At 59.6% G+C, this 19,218-nt stretch overlaps 1 protein-coding gene across 1 annotated transcript; it reads right to left on the reverse strand.

Annotated features, from left to right (window-relative positions):
• Window positions 1–137: 137 nt before the first annotated feature.
• On the reverse strand, window positions 138–18,671 carry RHBDF2 (rhomboid 5 homolog 2). The gene is made up of 19 exons (XM_058852528.1): window positions 18,578–18,671; window positions 9,940–10,047; window positions 8,211–8,360; window positions 8,016–8,122; window positions 7,527–7,719; window positions 7,243–7,455; window positions 6,564–6,689; window positions 6,128–6,261; window positions 5,678–5,890; window positions 5,437–5,548; window positions 5,045–5,119; window positions 4,564–4,725; window positions 4,306–4,406; window positions 3,816–3,879; window positions 3,592–3,686; window positions 3,296–3,371; window positions 2,903–3,003; window positions 2,577–2,730; window positions 138–1,993 (listed from the first exon to the last, which is right to left on the reverse strand). The coding sequence occupies exons 3-19, from the start codon at window positions 8,334–8,336 to the stop codon at window positions 1,574–1,576; spliced, it is 2,472 nt and encodes an 823-aa protein (XP_058708511.1). The 5' UTR covers window positions 8,337–8,360; window positions 9,940–10,047; window positions 18,578–18,671; the 3' UTR covers window positions 138–1,573.
• Between the last annotated feature and the right edge of the window lie 547 nt (window positions 18,672–19,218).

Raw genomic sequence — 19,218 nt, forward strand, 5'->3', positions numbered from 1 at the left:
GGGGTTTCAGTGGCTCATCAGGGCACCAGCCCCAGCTTGTTCTCCCTCCCTGCCACACCAGCCATCACCAAAACAACCAGAACCCCCAAAAAGTGCAGTGTCCCCACGCCCAAGAAGGGAGAAAAGGCCTCATGCATCTCATTAAATACAGGTAGAAATTTATTAAGGGGGGGAACCCTCAGCTTTTTAAAAAAGTATCAAAAAGAGACAAAATGAGGTGAAGTGTCTGTCTTTGGCTGGAGCAGCAACTGGGGGGACAGAGTGGGGCTGAAAACTGGCCCAGGGTGGAGGGAGGGATGCAGGGACGGATGCAGATGCTCCTGGGCTCACTCAGAAGTGGTTGTAGAGAGGGAGCCAGGCCCTCAGCCCTTGAATATTCATCCCAGGACATCTGAACTGGAGGACTCCCACCTGCCCCCCTGCTTTAAAAGCACTGAGGCCTCCAGCACCAAAGCAACACATCTCAGGGGAGAGACAGCCTGGCACCAGCCTGGGTCCAGAGCAGCCCAGAGGGGTCACCCAGACCCCTGGAAGGACCTGCCTTCGTGCCATGGCTGATGGGAAGGAGGAGGAGACGCTGGGGAGAGCAGCCCAGGGCTGGGGGCAGGTGGGAATGTGCAGCCTCAGGCAGGGAAGAGGGAAGGTGACTGCCCCATCCTGCACTTCCCCATCTGACCAGCACCACTGGAGGAAGGGAGGGCTACCAGCATCTCCACGCTTTGACAAAGGGAAAAGGGAAACAGCAGGGACTCAAGGCAGGAGGTTGGAGCACCAACAGCTTCCTGAGAGGTCTGTGGGCTCCAGAAGCAGCCACACGAGCTCCCCAAGGGGTTCTTCTCCATGTCTGCCTCACACCATGGCACTACAAATGTGGTCCTTGCCACTCCTCCCCTTCCCAAAAGAGAATTTCACTGAAATAAGGGAAAGAGAAGCCCCCTGTCCCAAGTCCTGCCTCTCCATGAGGAGCCATGTGGGAAGGCACAAGCCTCCTTGGGGCCCTCAGAGAGAACAGGACTGAAAAATATATTTGAAGCTCAGCTCTGAACATCTTGGAGCCACGACAGAGACTCCAGGGAGCCCAAAATGGAGAAACCCTGGACCTAAAGAGCTGTGGATAAAAAAAGTGCCCCTGCAAAAAGGGGGTTTTGTTCACAGTATGAGCTGCAGTGCTGCAGAGCACTGAGGTGGGATGGGGCCCCAGGCAGGCAGGGGCACAGGCTGGAGACTTCAGCAGCTTCACCCAAGGACTGGGAGTCCAGCCTGGCCATGGATACACCAAAATCCCACTTCCCTCAGCCCTTTCCCCACACAGGCAGCAGCCAGAGTCAGTCCCCAAAGCAGTTATGGCTTTCCAGCATCAGGAAGGAGCCCCAGAAGGGTTGAAGGCAGGGCTGGCTCAGCCCTGCATCCCCAGCGTTGAGCAAGGGGTACCCCAAACCCACCATCCCTGAGGATGGAGCCATGCCCAGGATCTGCCCCATCCTGGAGCAGCCACCACCATCTCCCACAGGCAGGGAAGGACCCACCCCATGGAAAACAATTGCCCATCCCAGCCCCATCCCTGCCGGCAGGGTCAGTGCAGGACCTGCTCCAGCTCGTACTTCTCGCAGAACTTGCTGGTGAAGGGCAGGCAGGTGAGGTACTCCACCCAGCGCCAGTTGATGGGGTACACGTACAGCCACACCACCAGCGAGCCAAAGAGCCCCACGAAGACCAGCAGGGACACGATGATCATGGCCCGCTTGCGGTACTTGTCCACCGTGCCGAAGGTGATGTAGGGCAGGAAGGCGAAGGACAGCAGGAGGCCGCTCAGGAAGCCAAAGAGGTGAGCGATGTTGTCGATCCAGGGCAAGAGGCCGCAGATGAAGAGGAAGAGGACGATGCCAAAGAGGTTGAGGAAGGCTTTCCAGGGTTTCTCCAGCACTTGCCAGCTTTGGAAGAGCTCCACGAAGAGGCAGGCCAGCAAGCCGAACTGGGACCCGGCAGGGCCCACCTGCAGGGATGGGGGACACTGGGCTGGACACTGTGTCACCCCAGACACACCTCACGTCCCCCAGGGATCCTCTCCTCCCCTAGCAAAGTGCATTTGGCTCCTGCATCCCTGTGCAGGATCCTGCATGGGGCTCAGGGGTGGGACCCTGGCACAGGGGGATGAGGAGGGAAGCAGGGTGGTGCTGTTTTGGCAGAGCTGATACCTTCTGTGACTCAGCAGCCAGACAGCATCACCCCCTCCCAGACCACAGCCCCATCCTGGCACACCTGTGGGGGGATTAGGGCCCTTGGCATGATCTCATTTAAAGCCTGACAGGGTTTGGCTGGCAGCAGATTAGCCATCTGCCTGTCCAGGGACCCCGCACGCTCACGGACACGTGGTGACATGTGACACACATGGCATGTGCCACCACCACACGTGGGACAGGGACACCTCCCCATCTCCCACAGAAAACCCTGCCAGGGGGTGAGAATCTGTGCTCCAGCCCCTTCCCCAAATCTCAGCCCAGGATGGGGATGGAGAGGGATGTCCTCTGGTTCCCTGGGAGCTGACAGGATTTAGGACAGAGCCCCCGAACCCTCACCTCTGCCCTGTAGGGTAGGAAGATGGCACTGGCCAGGTTGCCCGTAATGCCGCTGAGGATGAAGATGATGGAGATGCGATGCCAGCCTGCCAGCTTCTCCAGATCCCGCAGCACTGTCATCTGGAACGTCACCGACACCAGGCAGTGGATGATGCTGGGGAGAGGCCCTGGGTTAGAGACCCCTGCCCAGCCCTCCCACCCAGTGCCCCAGGGCACGAGACAGCTCACAGAACACCCCCACTGAAGGCACCTGTCACCGTAGTCTGGGGGTGCCCTTCCCTCTTCTCTCCCACCCCATCCCTGGGCTATGGGGGGCTCTGGCTCACCCGGCATGCAGGAACAGGGACAGCCACAGGCGGTAGAACTGGTCAGGGACCTCCGGGTTCAGGAAGGGCAGGAGCCCACAGACCTCGTCCAGGCAGTGCACCTGCAAAGGCACAGGTGAGCAAAGGATGGGTCACAGGGATGGGTTGCCAATGATGCCATGTGGCAGCTGTGAGGGGATTCTGGATGGTGTGGGGCACCACACCAGCAAGGTGAGCACAGCAGCAGGAGCCCAGCCAGTAGCTGGGAAAGCCTCTGCACCTCGCATCACCCCTGCTCACGCCCATCCCAACCACGGCCCATTCCTGGTAGGATACTTCAAAGCCTTTTGGCATCAGCATGGCTGCTGGGGTTGTACCTCACACGCCCTGCCATGCCTCCCTGGCCCTGCTCACCTGCGAGCAGAGCGTTGCCTCCTCGTGGAAGTAGCCGTGCATGAAGTCGCAGTACTCCCGCGTAGTGATCTCGCAGCTGGCAGGGGGCAGGAGGGGGCTCGCTGGGGGCAGGGCACACTCAGGACACCCCTGAGCATCCCCCTCTGCTCCCAGCCTGCTGCTACTGTGCTTCCCACTCCTCAAGGCTCTGTAACCTCCCTCTGCCCCCAGGCACAGCTCTGGGCACTGATGGGACAACACGAGGCAGGGGTGCAGAGCGGGGAGCCAAGCCAGGTGTCCCCTTTGCTGTGACCCACCTGCCCTTGGTGCCGATGCAGCAGGGCCTGCCCTTGATCTCGCAGTCCAGGTGGGCAAAGCCCGTGTGGTTGGTTTTGGTCTCGTAGGTGCAGATCTAGAAGCAGGAGGGAAAGAGGCACTGGTCAAGAGTTCCAGGGCTCCAGGCTGTCCCTGCAGCCCCCTGCTGGGCTCATTGCCACCGCCACCATGGAGCCACCAGCTGATGGTGGCACCAGGCTCTTACCGGCCACTTGGTGATGTCATCTGGCCACACATGGGGTGGGTTGGATGCTGGCTCCTCACATGTCCTGGCAGGAGGAGGGAGGTGAGTCGGGTGTGTCCCCCCAACACATCCCCCCCTGCAGAGCAGTAACCCCCTCAGGCACAGACTGCTCTGGAACCTGCCTCGATCCTGCCCACAACACCCCACAGCAGCTCCTTCTGCCAGGGAACTCTGAGCTGCTGGACAACCCCACTGATGCCCATGGATGTTCCCATCCCAGCAGGACAGGGACAAGCACAACAGCATCACCTGCTGCTGCCTGTGTTTAGGACAGGCCCCACCTCAGTTTCCCCACTTCCCTCTTCTTTATCACTCTCCTATGGTGTGAAAAAGCCTTCCATCCCCACAGACAAGAGGATTCAAGGCATCCAAGCTGGAAAGGCAGCCCCTTCTGCCATGTCCCACACACAGCCAGGTGACCTGGCCACCTCCACGCAGCTGCTACTTCTACCTGGGGTCCTGGTGACACACAGCCCCCGAGGTTCGCTTCTCTCCTGAGCCCATGGCTGGTGCGTTGCTGCCCGGCCACTTGATGAATGTTGCCAGTGTCTCCTGCAGGAAGCATGGAGAGACTGAGGATGCAGTAGGGAATGCACGGCTCTGACCCCACATGTATCCTGCCCTGGTGCACTGCAGGGTTGAGATGGTTTCCCCTGTTTTTCCCCAGGGATCCCCAGCCCTTCCAGGTGCCCATGGCAGGGGCACACACCGAGCAGTCCTGTGGCAGGGTCTGGATGCAGCCTGAGTTGTCGTTCTGGACGCAGCAGCCGGAGCCGCGCTCCCGGTCCCGCTCGCGCTGGATGAGACGCTCCACCTGCCGGTCCTTCCGGATGCAGGGGGAGAACTTGGCTCCCAGGTGGATCAGGTCGATCTGGGGATAGAGGGGATGCTTTGTCTGTGCACCTCCCCTTGCTCCAGCCACCCCCAGGGAGAGTTTAGCAGGAGCAGGAGGTCTCCACAGGCAGTAGACAATGGTCTCTGTCATCCCAGTGGAGGGAAGGCAAGACCATCCCACTGTGATGCCACATGTCCCAGTGGGATGGGGGCCCAGGGGCCCAGGGCGGCAGGCTGGAGTGAGGAGGTTAAGCTTTGCCCCCCTGAGGAGAGGAGCACCTCAGAGAACCCCCTCAGCTCAGGGCAGGGGAAGCAGAGTGTGAGACCAGGGGCCAAGGGTCTGGCTGGGTCCATACCGAGCTGGGCCCGATCCAGAAGTTTTCCTGCTGGATGTACTTGACGCTCTCGTAGACACCTTTGTTCCTCAGCACCTGCCAAGAGAGGCCAGGGTCAGCTCCCACTGAAGGGGTGAGTTCTGAGGGGGTGTGCCCCTGTCTCCCTCCACTCAAAAGGGGCTGAGCAGCTCCTACATCCGAGGGGAAGGGCTGCTGGGTCCCAGCAGCAAGGCAGGAGAGAGGAACAGCTCTGCTCCCACCACATATTCTGCTGCAACACGGTGCTGCTCCTTCCCTTGCCCTGGCTCTTTCACAGAGCCTCTCAAATGCTGGAGTGCCACATGGTGCTCCCAGTCCTCGCAGAGACACCGTGGTGGTTACAGTCTCCCCTGAAAGATGGCTCTTAAACTTACTAACTCTGTCGTCACGTGCTGGGTGAAGCCAATGGGAGCGATGCCGTAGGTGCCGATGACCAGCAGGGTGATGAGAATGTGGACAAAGGTGATCCAGTATGTGAAATACGGCCTGGAGGGGACAGGACCCAAAATTGGAATTGGTCAAAGCTGGGCAAAGGGACACCGCAGTCCCCCAGACGCTGATCCCCAAGCATTGAGGGGGACACACATCCGTGCCGGGGTGTTTGGTGTCCCTCACCGGTGGCTGTCGGTGATCTCCAGCTGGGACTGCACGATGCTGCTCAGGCTGCGCCGGTACGTCCTGTTCAGCCACTTGCCCACCACCCCCAGCCCGTAGTAGCGTTTCTTGCGGTCGAAGGCAAAGTGCTTCACTTTGGAGGCGATGCGCCTGCCCCGCCGCGGAGCCGGGCCCGCGCTGCCCGGCACTGAGGCCAGCCGGACACCCTCCCGCCTGTGGAGAGAGGAGAAACATCACACCTGCCAAAAAGGACCAGCTGACAAACACCCCATGGCCAGAGCCCCGAGGATGCCCTGAGATGAGGCTCTGAGCACCTCCTGGCTCCATTCTCCCAGGATTATCATGGAAGTGCCTGGTGCCCGTGGCAGGGATGGCTGGGGACATTGTCCTGCCTGCAGCAGGGCACCTGGGCAGCCTTGGGGACAACACCTGCTGAGGGGTGGTACTCACGGGGTGGGCTGCTCCACCTCGGGGGATACCCTGGCATCCTCCCCCACCTGGTGCATGCGTAAGTACGTGGCGGATAGAGGAGGTGACTCAAAGACGTCATCGGGCATGGAGTACGTCTCATCGTGCATGTCCATCTGGAGAGGGGATGGATACGTGTCCTTGGATACGTGTGATGGGTCAGAAACCCCCTGACTGGCCAAGGGGAGTGGGTGATCCCCAATGACATCCCACTGATGGCTCATCACAGGGTGTGAAATGTGCCCCGATGGCAACATCATTCCCTGTCACCAAGGCTGGGGCACAGCAGCCACCGATGCCTCTGTCACTACTGGGTGGAGTGCCAGCACAGGGCTCCTTGTGAGAGCCCTGCTCCACACCCAGCACAGGGCACTGGGACATGCCCCAGCTCCAGCAGCCAGCATGGAACGTCGCTTGCCTTACTGAAGAAAGACGAGTCCAGGGTATCAGCAGCATCCACCATGTCCTCGTCCATGAAGCTGGGGTACAGGAAGCTCCTCTTGCTCCTTCGCTTGGGAGCCAGCGGCTCCAGGACAGAGCGTCCCTTTGGCAGCGCAAGCAAATGAAGGTAAGCAACCAGAAGCCCCCAGTGTTTGCAGCACTGAGGGTTTATCAGATCTTCCCTCTTCAAAGCCAAGGGGCAGGGACTAAATCCCAATCAGCCACCATAGCCACTCACGTGGGGAGGAACTGGCAGAAGATGCTGCCTTTAGCTTCTCAGAATCTGCACTGGACCATGGCCACGTTAGTCAGTGTGACAAGTGACCTCTGAATTCATCTGGTCTCATACCCACAAACCTATCCCCAAGGTTTGCCCAGGGCTCCTTGGAAGCAATAAAATTGCTGGAGAGGTTTCCTTGCCCCTCAGCAATGGAATGCAGAAATTGGATTTTTTTTTCAGATTGTCCAATTTTTACCAAAACTTCTACTTTGAAGTAGAGCTCAGGTTAAACAAACCAATCTCCCCCCTCAATCCTGCCCTGGAGGGACAGCAGCCTCCATGCAAAGCAAACAGCCAAGAGACAAAGATGATGGGTGAAGGACAGAACTGAAACCCAGCTTAGGAAGATGATTCCCCTCACACTCCCAAAACTCACTCGGAGAAGGGCTGCGGCCGCCTTGAAGCTCATGTGGGCGACAGACTCCCTCTTCCTGCGCGGCAGGCGGCCGTAGCCCGAGCGGATGCTGTTGAAGGATGCCAAGGAGACAACGCCAGGGGTGAGCGGGGGCAGGACGTGGTGGGGCGTGTGGGGACGGTCAGTCTCATCGGGATGGCGGAAGGGACGGCCCCTGGCCAGCGGGTCCACGATCTGGGGGAGGGAAGAGATGTCAGTGCTGGGAGAGCAAGGCTGGGAGTGGGACCCCTCACCCCGAGCTCTACCTTGGGCATCTTGGCGGGCTTGGGTGACTCAGTGGCCTGGAAGGAGGGCACCTCCTGGCTGGGCAGCTCCATGTCGCGATAGGCGGGCTTCAGCTTGCCGTACCTCATGCTGCAGTGCTGCAGGCTCTTGCGCTGCCACTGCTGTCGCTTCCCCTCCCAGTCACCACTGACGCCGAACCACTGCGCTGTGCCCCTGGACACACAGTGGGCACACCTGTCACACAGCTGCTCCCCCACACCAGGTACCACCATCCCACCCAGGTGTCCCCTCTGGCAGGCGCTTGGGGTTGGGGTGTCTCAGCCCAGGCTGCAGCTGGGCAGTTTTGACTCAGCTATGGGTCAAAGGGAAGTGGAAGAAAGTGATTCTTGCATTCCCTTCTGAGACACAACTCTCCAACCCCACCCCAAGTCCTCTGTCTGTGTCCAAAATGTCCTGACACGGTCCCCTCTGAGTGACCCAGCCATGACTGGCGCCCACCCCGCCCTCACTTGCGGATGCTCTGGGACAGGGATGTCTGCCGGCGGAAGCCGGGCCGGCGCTCCGGGCGAGGCTCCTGCAGGCTCTTGCTCTTGCGGTAGACGGGCACCTTGGAGGGCTGGAAGGCAGAGCAGGGCATTAGGGACAGGATGGCATCCAGCAGCCCCCCAAGCCCAGCGTAGGACGGATGCAGCTCCACCACTCACCTCCTTGTGGGCACCGTCCTCCTCTGCCTCCCGCGGGGGGATGACAATGGACAGGTTGGGGGGTTTCTTGCTCTGCAGGCGGCTGCTGCTGGAGCGGCTGCCCCCGTTCTTGTCCCCGGCTGACATCTTGGGCCGCTGGTGGTCGGCAGGCTGGCAGAGTGCAGGGAGTCAGCCACAGGGGAGAACTATTCCCCCAGGAGCTTGTGTGTGAGGAAGGGCTGGGTCCCAGTAGGAGATGTGGCTGTCCCGGTGGGACATCACCAGACTGAGCCCCCTGTGTCCCTGTGGCTGGTGAGACCTTGCCATCATGAGCCCAGCTGCTGCATCCCCAAAACCCACATTCCATCCCTGAGTTTCGGTTATATCAACCCAAGGCTTATATCAACCACTCACTCCAGTCCCCTGGGGGGGTCACCAACGCCACCCCTTCACCTGCTGGCAGTAGGGCAGGGATGGCAACAGTGCCCAGGTCAGAGCATCCCCATCACATCCCTGTGGGACATCCAGCTTTCACACCCCGCCAGGATGAGCCTGACCATGTGCCTCGGAAATATGGGGGACCCCAGCAAGCCCTGGCCAGACCCGTGGCTCACAGCTGCAGCACATGGAAACACCAGCCCTCCCAGTCTGGCAAGGGAGCCAAGGGGAGATTGCAGGGGATGTCTGCAAGGAGCTCCTCTTACCTGAGCAGGGTGGGAAAGGAGGGGATGCACAAGGCCTGAAAACACCTGATCCACATCCCCACAGCTCCCACGTGGACCTGCTGTGTGTTGGGGTGCCCCACGAAGGGGAGATGCGGGACATTCCCCTTTGTCACGTGCATGCACACATCAGGCTGGGAGACTGAATCCTCCCTGGCACCATGTGCAAGGAGAGGGAAGCTTAACAGCCAAGACGTGGTTAATTCCTCGAGAAATCCCCTCCCAAGGGTCCCTGAAGCCAGCTCTACCAGGCAGGGCTTTGCAGGAAAAGTAATTCCATCCGAGTGCAAGAGAACAAGTCCCAGATCCTATTAGAGACTATGAGGGCAATCAGAAGGGAGGCACAGCCCTCTCTGACTTCTTCCCATCCTCCTTGACCACGTGCCAGTGCCCAGGGGACTCACACAGGTCTCACAAGCATCTCTTTTCCCCCAGGACAGCCATGGCCATGAGAATGGTGTCACCTGACATGTTTGCAGTGCCACTGGCTGCAAAATGCCAGCTTGATCCCCAGGCCTGGTTCCTCTCCCTGCCCAAGATCCCAAAGACCAGATTCTGACAGCTCTGCTCTCCTTAGGTAACATCACTTGAGCAACCAGATGAGTGACTGAGATCCCACCAGCCCCCTCTGCAACAGGATCCCATTGGCAGCCCATTCCCAAAGCAAGAGTCAGGGACAGGGACACTTTTGCAGCTCCTTTAGCACTTGGACACAATCCTGAACACAATCCTCCCCTTAGACCACACCATAAGCAAAGCCTGGCTTAAGGAGCATGGGGTGCCCAAGGAATCAGCTTTGTGGGGATGCAGGAGTCCAGAACCAGCTCCCCAGGGATGGGAAAGCCTGGAGTTGGCAGCACTAGCTGGCATTGCTGCCCTCCATCAGCTCCTGGGCCATGTGATAGCCTTCTGCTCCTGCATTAAAATGGGTGCTGGGCTCCCTCTCCAGCACCAAAGCTGGGAGCAATCAACTCCCAAATTTCCCCTGGGGGTTCAGCCAGTGCTGGTCCCCAGGAGGGTCTCCTCACCTCATAAGAGTGACAGGGATCCTGCACAGTGATGGCAAACACCCACAGCAGCCTTCCTCTGCCTCTGTCCTTCACGCACGGGAGCCCGGGGACACGGCCCAATTCCTCCTGTGGGGAGAGGCTGTGATGAAAAGCCATGTGTGGGAAAGCAGGCAAGGGCTGCAGGAGCATCCTGGCACAGGGAGAGCTGAGCTCAGTGCTCCCTAGACCTTGGGGACAGGGCTGCAGGTGGCTGGACACCAGGGACAGGGATCAGCCGCTGGCACAGGGCAGCAGGAGGAGGAAAAGCCCCCATTTACAGCAATGCCCCATGGCAGAGAGTTTTCCCCTGCTGCTGCCAGGTAAATCTCTTGGGAAGCAAGACACCCAGGAAGAGCAAGCTTGGAACATGAGTGCCTCACTGGGTATTTCATAGCTGCTAAACTGGGAGAGTGCCAGCCCCAGCAAGTAAAACTTTCCATCCCACTGGTGAGCTGGAGACTGTGTTTGTTTTCCTCTCAGGGCAGCCAGCAACGAGCCCGAGATGGCAGCTGGGAATGGGAACACGCTGGGATCAGAGCAATCCCTGTGGCCCCCTCATCCTTCTGCAGCTCTGGGGAATGGCTCGGAGTGGTGAGAACCAGAACAGCCTGAAGCACAGAAATTGGAGCCAGCTCTTACACCCCTATCCCAAAATCCCTTCCCCAACTGCTCCCACCACAGGCTGCACAGCCCCAGATCTCTGTGCTTCCCAGTAAAGCAGGTTTGCAGGGTGTTTAAAATCCTGGTCTCGCTTCCCAGCAGCTCCCCATGCAGGGGTGGAGGGCTGGACTGGGCTCCCCCGAGGTGCCTCAGTCCCAGGGGAGCTGGCACAGCCCGGCAGGCACCTGCTGTCCAGTCACGGTCACGCGGCCGGAGCGCCTGTCACGGCTCTGTGCATCGGCAATTTGGCATTGAGCGGGAGGGGGAGGAGGGCAGCGGCCCCAAGAGCTCAAGGTTCCCTTGGCACACAGGCTGGAGGCAGCAGCCACCCCCTGAGCACAGATCCTGAGCCACCAGGAGCCTTATCCCGTGCTAGGCAGAGAAATCCCCAGCAGACGGTGCTGGAAGGTGTTTTCCCACTCACCACGTGCCTGGAGCTGGCGTGCTCAGCGTGGGAAAGGGCCAGACGGTGCCTCCACCCAGAGACAGCCACAAGCCTGGCCCTCGAGGTCCCCTGCTCTCCCAGGTCCCTGTCACCCCCAGCCCTGGCATGGAGGGCTCTGTCAGCAGGAGCGTGGCTCCCTGCCCGGCAGCCCTGGCAGCCACCCCATCACAGAGCACAGCTCAGCTGCAGGTCCCCAGGGAGCCTCAGCCCAGTCCTTGGACACTCAGGGTGGACATGGTGGCTTTGTCCTGGGGACAGAAAAGGGAAGTGAAAGGCGACACACGGAGCTGACGTGGGGGGACGGCTGAGGACATGCCCTGCTGCAGGGAAAGGGCAGGTCACAGCAGCAGGGGGTGACAGCCACAGGCATGTCCTGAGCTTGGTAGGAGCTGTGTTTTGGGCTGCAGGAAGGGTCCTGGGGGCAGCACGCTGCCACTTCAGGCTGGAAAAGATCTCCATGCGCTGGAGGTGTTGCCATTGACCCACAGAGAGCGATAAACAGGCAGGGCATGGAGGGAGCACCGCCTGGTCTTGTTGCTGAGATCCCCCACTATCACCATGTCCCCTCCCAAAGCTTTTGGCTGAAGGTCACCAAAGCCTGACACCCAGCAGTGAGGGACACAGCCTGTGCTCCCACAGCAGCAGGGGGGTGAAGGCCCCACCTGTTCCCAGGAGGGCAGATGTGCTGAGGCCACTGGGGAGCAACTGAGATGAGGTTTGAGCCTCCAACCAAAAAACACAAGGAAGGAAGGAAGGTGACCAGGGCTGGCTCCCAGTCCCAGAGCAAATCACAACAAGCACTGACCAGAGGAAGCACACCCAAGGAAGAAAGGGATGGGAAAAATTATGTGATCCATAAAAAGTGTCACTGATGGTCCAAGCAACACAAAGGGATCATCAGCCATAGCACAAGACAGCAGAGACAGCACTGCAGAGCAGCCCTGGTTGGATGCAGCGGGTTAATGGATGCTTGGGGAAGGATTGGGATCTCTCTCCCTGAGCCGGCACTGGGGGAAGGGACATTACTGGAACAACAGAGAAAGCAGCTCTGAGCCACCCAAGGGTGTGGGGCAGGGAGTGGGACCCCCATGAGCACCCATCATACCCATCACCCTGGGCACGATGAGCCCCAGCTCTTCACCTCCACAGGGCAGTGAGAAAGGGGCCAGCAGTGCCACAGAGCCCCACACACCCCCACAGCCTCCGCTGGCACCCAGGAGCCCATCAGGCATTGATGCGCCCATCAATGATTCACAAGCACCTTAAAGACCTCTCTCAAGGCTGGAGCCGCGTTAAAAGGTGCTCCCAGTTATTAAGAGCTCTGGATAGGAAACTCAATTTGTGCAACTGCTCTGAGCATCGAGCTCCTGTGGACTCACACCCGAGCAGAGACCCAGCAGCTTCTCTGCTTCTGCTCCCTTTCAAAAAGCTTTTTACCACTTTGCAGTCTCAGGTTTCAGGCACGGAGAAACGGAGCCAAAACACAAACAGCTCTAGAAATAAAAACGTATTACTGGAGAAAAAAAGAGAAAAACAATCCATTTTTTCCCCCCACGTGTCCCATCCCTGTCACAAAGGAAATGGATGGCAAAACTCTGAGACGCAAGGTTTCGTTCTGAGTATTGAGAGAGGCCCTCTGTGCTTCAGGGGGAATGGTTAGCTGCCCTCTCCCTTATCACTGAGCCACACGGGCAGCACAGACACCCACAGGGGCTTCAATCTGCATCTCTGTGATGCTGGGGTAGGAAGATGGGGCATGGATGAGTGCTGAGATCCTGTCTGATGCCCAGGGCGTGCAGGCAGCCAGCACACACCTCACCCACACCACCATTAAAACATCCTCGCCCATTTTCCTCCGTTGGGAAGGACATTGGGCAATGGCAGCAGGCGAGCTGGGAACACGACACGCCCCAGGAGGAAGGAAAGCGGCTGGGGAGCTGTGCTGGACCTGCTGATAAAGCAAGCCCTGCCCCGGGGAGGGACACGAGGAGCGGGGCCACTCGCACCACTGCACACCACAGCCTGCTGCAAGGGCTGGGGAGCAGGAACACAGCCCTGGGCTCCCCAGCAGCCCTGGCTGATGCCATCCCTAGGCTTGGAGAGGGAAGGACCTGCCTGCAGTGCCTGGGAGCTGGTAGAAAAAGCCATGTGGAGGATTTCCCACATCCCAGCCACAGCCCATTTCCCTCTCTCGTTAATTTTTAGCAGCAGAACAACCCCCACCCAGCCCAGCACAGCTGACACCCAAAGGCTTCCCAACCTGCTGGGGTGGGTGTGGGCCAGGGTCCCTCTGTGCCACTGGCCACCCACCCCACATCTCCCCACTTCCCTGGGGTCTGTGCACCCCCAGAGCACAACATCCCCAAGCAGGCAGCAGAGAGCAAACCCACAATGGCCTGGTGGCTGCTGCTGGAGGGGACCCTCAGCACGCTGCTCCCCTCCTCAGGCTGCAGCTCAAGCCAAGGGAGGGACATGCAGGCTGAGACTCTGAGACACCCCAATGGCTTCGGGGAGAGCAAAGGGCCAAAGTCTCCCCCGGGAGCGAGGGAAGCGCAGCAGCTCCGCGGGTGAATGTGCAGAGGGGTCACGGGCACGGCCACAGCACACACAAGGAAAGCTCATTTTCGTTTTTCCCCAGCCTACCAGGATTGATTTAACTCGGTTTTACCTAAGAACTGATTACTTACTCAAATCAACTCCAATTCCTTATTAGCTTGGCTTAAACACAGAGGGCACAGACATGATGGTGCAAGTATTTCAGCCCTGGCTGCACCTTCTGGAAGGGGCTGAGGGGTCCCAGGTTGGTATTTCCCGAGGGAAGGGGACAGCCTGCCTGCAGGCCATGTGCCTGCCATCCCATGCTGCAGGTCATTACTGAGTTCACTCCCACTTCCCTCCCCGAAGCAAAATTCTTTGTATGAAAGGTCAGTGGGGCTGGAGGGGACGCTCCTCCCTCTGGTTCTTCTGCTGAACACTCATTCTTCCAGCAGCTCTTGGTGCCAGGGCTCTGGCTGGGCTTGCAGGCTTCCCCAGTCCCCTGCTGCCCGTTTCAGAGCACACTGAGGCACCCAGAGCAGCACAGGGCTGGCAGAAATGCCCCGTATTTACAGAGGGTTCCCTTGCCCTGGGCTCTGACCATCCCCATGCTGTGTGGGATGCAGCAGTGGGAGGTGGTGCTCAGCCCTGTGCAGGAATTTGGCTCATCCCAGGGACGAGACGAGCCCTGGGCTGGCAGCAGGACCAGCCCCCTTGGCTGCAGCTGCCTATCTCTGGGAACAGACTCCTTATCTCAACACAGCCATTCCAAGGCTTGTACCAAGTGCTGCTCGCCCTGACAACCCCTGTGCAAGGGGGAGCCCTGGGTGGACACCAGCAGCCACCTCCTTCCCCATTCCAGGGCCAGCAGCTCCCTGAGGAGAGGGGAAAAGGACCTTGTGGTGTCCCTTTGGGCTGTGGATGGTGACAGCTCTGCTGGCAGGGGGTGGAGGCTGTCCCCCAGACACCCCATTAAGTCTCAGTGCTCCCAGGACAACTGGGGGAAGCTGCTCCTCCCTCCTCCTGACCAGCAGCAGCTGAGCGTGGGTGGGCCACTCCTCGCCTTCCTTCCTTCCCCTCCTGATTGCAGGAGGCCTGAAGCGCCCAGACCTGCACCCTGTAGAGGAAAGCCCGACTGGGAACAGCTCATCCCCACCCAGCACGGAGCAAACCCAGCACAGGGAATCCTACACTCACTGCTGCCTGTGGAATGTGATGCTCTTCCCACCACAGCATCTCCATGGACCTGTGCCAGGCAGGCACTTTGCAGCCTCTCAGCTGCCAAGAGCTGGAGATGGGGTCTCCTCAACCATCTTCATCCTCCTCCTGCCTGCTATCCCACCCCTGGGATGCTGCACCCACAGGGAAGCCACGCAGCTCAGCCAGGGGCTGCATGTGCTGCTTTTTAAGGAGCCACCTCCATGTCCTGCCCAGGGGAGCTTGGACTGGGTTAAGTCACCAGGTACAAGGGGTGACTGGTTATGGGATCACCCTTGGGAAAGCCGTATGACAACAGCACAGCCCTGGTGACACATCCCTGCCCATCCCATGGGGGAGCTGAGGCTGGGCAGGACACTCCAGCACCGAGGGCTGGGGATTCCCCATCTCCCCACGGACACAGAGCGCAGCCTTTGGGCTCACACAGAACAGGAGGTCACTCCCAACCCTCCCTGGCATTCCTGCAGGCTGGAAAATTACAGAAATATCTACATCAGACCCCCAGTGTGCAGCATGACACATGGGGAGTGAATCCAGGCCCATGGGAGGGGGCACAGGCACACTGGGCATATTGGGGGACACCAGCCACACTTCTTCTGCCCCAAGTGGGACTGTCAGACCAGAAGAATTACATCAGGAAATATTACTTTTAAGCAAGGAATCAATAAACCACAAACCAACAGAGGCTGCTCGAAGGAGAGCTCCATTGCCCTGGGAGCTGCAGCAGCTGGAAAAGGCGTCTGCAGATGGGAGGGATGGTCCTGTGGGATGGCTGTAAGGCAGGAGCATCCACTGAGTGACCCTGAACGGCTCCTCACGGGGCTGGACATGCAGCCATGACCATGTGCCCTCCACACTGCTGCGTTTCTTCCTCCCATCCAGTGTCAACAGCTTGGGAAAAGGCCAGGGAGCATCCCTGGGTGTTGTCCTGCTCCCTCCTGTCCCATGTCCCACCGCAGCCTCTGGCACACAGCATTGAGTGGGTTTGTTCATACCTGCACTCCCCAAGGCACAGCCACAGCATCAGCCCTGCTCTTGGGGCTGCACAAGCTGTCCCCGAGGTGAAAAGCTGCAGTTCCACTGGACACCTCCATGCTTTCTGACACCTTTGTGGCATTTCATAAGTGGGGAAACTGAGGCACTCCCTGCCTCCTCACCCTGCTGCTGCCCCACAGGCAGGGAGCTGGTTCCTTCTCTATCGAAGCCCACACAACTCTCCCATTTTGAAGTTCCTGGAGGACAAGGGTGGAGGAGGAAACCCTCACATGCAAACCCTGTAAATATTTGCTCCCCTGCCCTCCCAGAGCAGTTATTTCGGGGTCACCTCTGTCCTGTGTCAGCTAATGTGACCAGCACCCCATAGTGCTTGTCCCCAAGGACAAGGGGGACACTGACACAGGGGTCCCGTGTGGTGGGCAAGCAGAGGCAGGGTTGGTCTGGGCTCCTCCCTGGCTCCATTCTCCACCTTAAATGCCTCATTAAGAAAGCAACCAGCAAACAGCTGCTTTTTTGTTGTTTTTTTTTTTAAATAACAGGGTTTAAGTAGAAAAAAGGGGCACCAATGCCAAGGGTTTCCTCCATACCTACCAGCACACACAGAGCTCTCCAGGCCGACTCAGATGCCAGGAAATGACCATAACTCAAAGCACTGCATGCTCCCAAAGGACCACAGCTCCTGGATCTCTGTAATTAAAAGGGATTGTGCCCACCCCCACTGAGAGCTCGCTGTGTTATCAGACATCTCACCGGCAGGACAGCGGAAACCAAAAGTCATTAGGTAAAAAGCCCCTCAAGAGGAGGAGAGTTCATGATCCCATCACTTGTGGGCTCATATAGATTTAAGTAATTAATTTTCAGCTTTCACTAATTGACTCCTTCAGTGCTGAGCCCCTGAGAGCGCCAAGCCTGCACTTGTTCCTCCGGGTCAGGTCCCTGCAGGACTCCCAATGCCCATGGGAAATGTGGAAATGCCTCACAAGCCCCATGTTGGTCTGGGCAGCTCTGCAACTCCCCCCCAGCTGGTTCTCCATCACCTGTCTCCTGCTTTCTTTGGTAATGAGCTCTGTTCTGATTCCTGGCTTGTCCCCTTTCTCACTCCGGGGCTTGCAGCAGCTGCAGGTGTCCCAGCGCAGCTGCAGCGGTGCCAGAGAACCCCCATGATGGGGAAGTGGTAGGTGGTGGTCACCTGCTTCACAGCAAACCGGAGCAGGGCTGGCAGGAGCCACCTCCACATGAACAAAAGGTTCTGATCACCCCATTAACTGCAAAGGAGCTGGGAAGGGCAGAGCCCAGCGGCTGGGAGCCCAGGGAGCCACATGTGAAGCCAGAGCTGAGCAGGGCAGCACAGGCAGAGGCAGCTCTGGTTTCTCGAAGGCTTAGCTGCACTTGAACCCTCCAGATCATTTTGGAGGTAGGGCAATTCCAAGCTGGTTATTCTCCACTTGGGAAAAAGGCAGGAGCCAAAGGATGCTGCTTCAGAGGGCACAATGGAGTGATCTGAGCAGGCAGCATTCCCTTGCTCAGGATTGCCATGGCACTGTGGTGGGCTGCACTGCCCCGTTCCCCGGCTGGGCTGGGAGGCTGTGTGCCCAGGACAGCAGCAGTGTGATGAGTTCACCCTGGAAATCCCCAGGAGCAGCCATCCAGGGACTGGGAACGTGCGAGCAGGAGAATGTCCTGGCTCCTCGTGGCGAGAAGGATGACGCCAGGCTGGGGAAGAGGGCAGACACTTCCTCTTTGCCACAGTGACCCAGTGGTGACAATGCAGCCTCTCAGGTCGCCTTTCCCCTGCAGAACGTGGATCTGGGGGGCTGAGTGAGAACTGCAGGGTCTCAGATCACCGTGGGCACCACAACCTGGCTGCAGGGAGCCTGGAAGGACTGTGTCTGCCCAGTCCTGCTGGCCTGGCAGCAAGGCAGGGCAGGATGGGGTAGAGCTCAGCCTCACCCCTCCATCCCAAACCTGGAGGACCAACAGCAAAAAATCTGACTAAAATATCCACACATAGCGTCCCTCTGCTCCCGTGTACACACGGACGGAGGATGACCTGAGCCCTGCTCTGTAAGGGTTTTGTTCGCCTGCGAAGGGCTGGTGGCAGCACTCGCCACTCCAGGCAGCACGTGTGAGCGTCCCAGAGCCCTCAGCCAGACCTCAAACCAGCTACAACAACAAAGCCCTGGCGGGCGGGAGGGCAGGAGGATGCTCGGGGTCAGGGACCCGGTCCCCGCCCAGCTGCCCTCGCCTGCTGCCGCTCCTGAAGGGAGCCCCGCTCACCTGGGGAGAGGGAAAATCAGCAAACACAAACAAAAACCACCCGCCCGCCTGCTTATCGGGCCACCGGCGCCAGAAAGTAGGTTAGCGCTTTCCTCCCTGCCTCGGCCGGGCAGGGTTTTCCCTCCGGCCGGGTCACCCCGCCGGGACACGCACCCACACTTCCCCCTGTGATGGAGAGGAGGAGGAGGAGGAGGAGGAGGAGGAAGAGCCCGGCCCCCGCCACCCGTCCGGGTGCCCGCCCTGGTGGCGCCGGGCAGGGCACGACCCCGGGCAGGGGGATCCGCGAAGGGTCCGGGGTGGGCAGGGGCAGCCCCGCGGGACCGGGCCGGGCCGGGTCGGGCCGGGCCGGGCGGGAGGCGCGGGGCGGAGGAGGAAGCTGGCGGGACGCGGCGCTCACAAAGCAGCAACAAACCGGGCGGTCACGGAGCGGCGCGGAGGCACCGGGACCCCCCGCCCCGCTCTGCTCCCCTGCTCGGCCCCGCTCACCTCGGCCCGGAGCCGGTCCTGCCCCCGGTGCCACTCCCGGTGCCGGTGCCGGTCCCGCGGCAGCCGCCGCCGCCTCCACCTGGGCCGGGCGGGGCTGGGGGCGGGGCCGGGCCGGGGCCGGGGCGTGTCCCGGGGCGGGGTCTCCTCCGGGGGTCTCCTCCCGGGGTCTCCTCCGGGGGTCTCCTCCCGGGGTCTCCTCCCGGGGTCCTCCCGTCCGACACCGGCCCCATCCATGGGGAATCTCCCGGGGGGGATGAGCCCCTGCGGCCCCGCGGCACCGGGAGCTGCGAGCCTCACCCAGGCAGGACCGGGAGCTATCGGGACCAGCCACTATAACAACCGGTCACTATTAGGACCAGGCGCTATTAGGACCAGTCACCATAAGGACCTGTCACTATTAGAACTGGCGGCTATTAGGACCTGTTACTATTAGAACTAGTAACCATTAGGAATGGTCATTACTAGGAACAGTCCCAATTAGGACTGTTCAGTATAAGAACTGGTCACTATTAGGATTGCTCAGTATTAGGACTGGGCTTTATTGGGACCAGCCACTATAAGAACTAGGTACCATTAGGACCGGTCACCATTAGGACCGGTCACCATTAGGACCGGTCACCATTAGGACAGGTCACCATTAG

Source organism: Poecile atricapillus, chromosome 17, assembly GCF_030490865.1.
Source record: "Poecile atricapillus isolate bPoeAtr1 chromosome 17, bPoeAtr1.hap1, whole genome shotgun sequence".
Taxonomy (NCBI): domain Eukaryota; kingdom Metazoa; phylum Chordata; class Aves; order Passeriformes; family Paridae; genus Poecile; species Poecile atricapillus.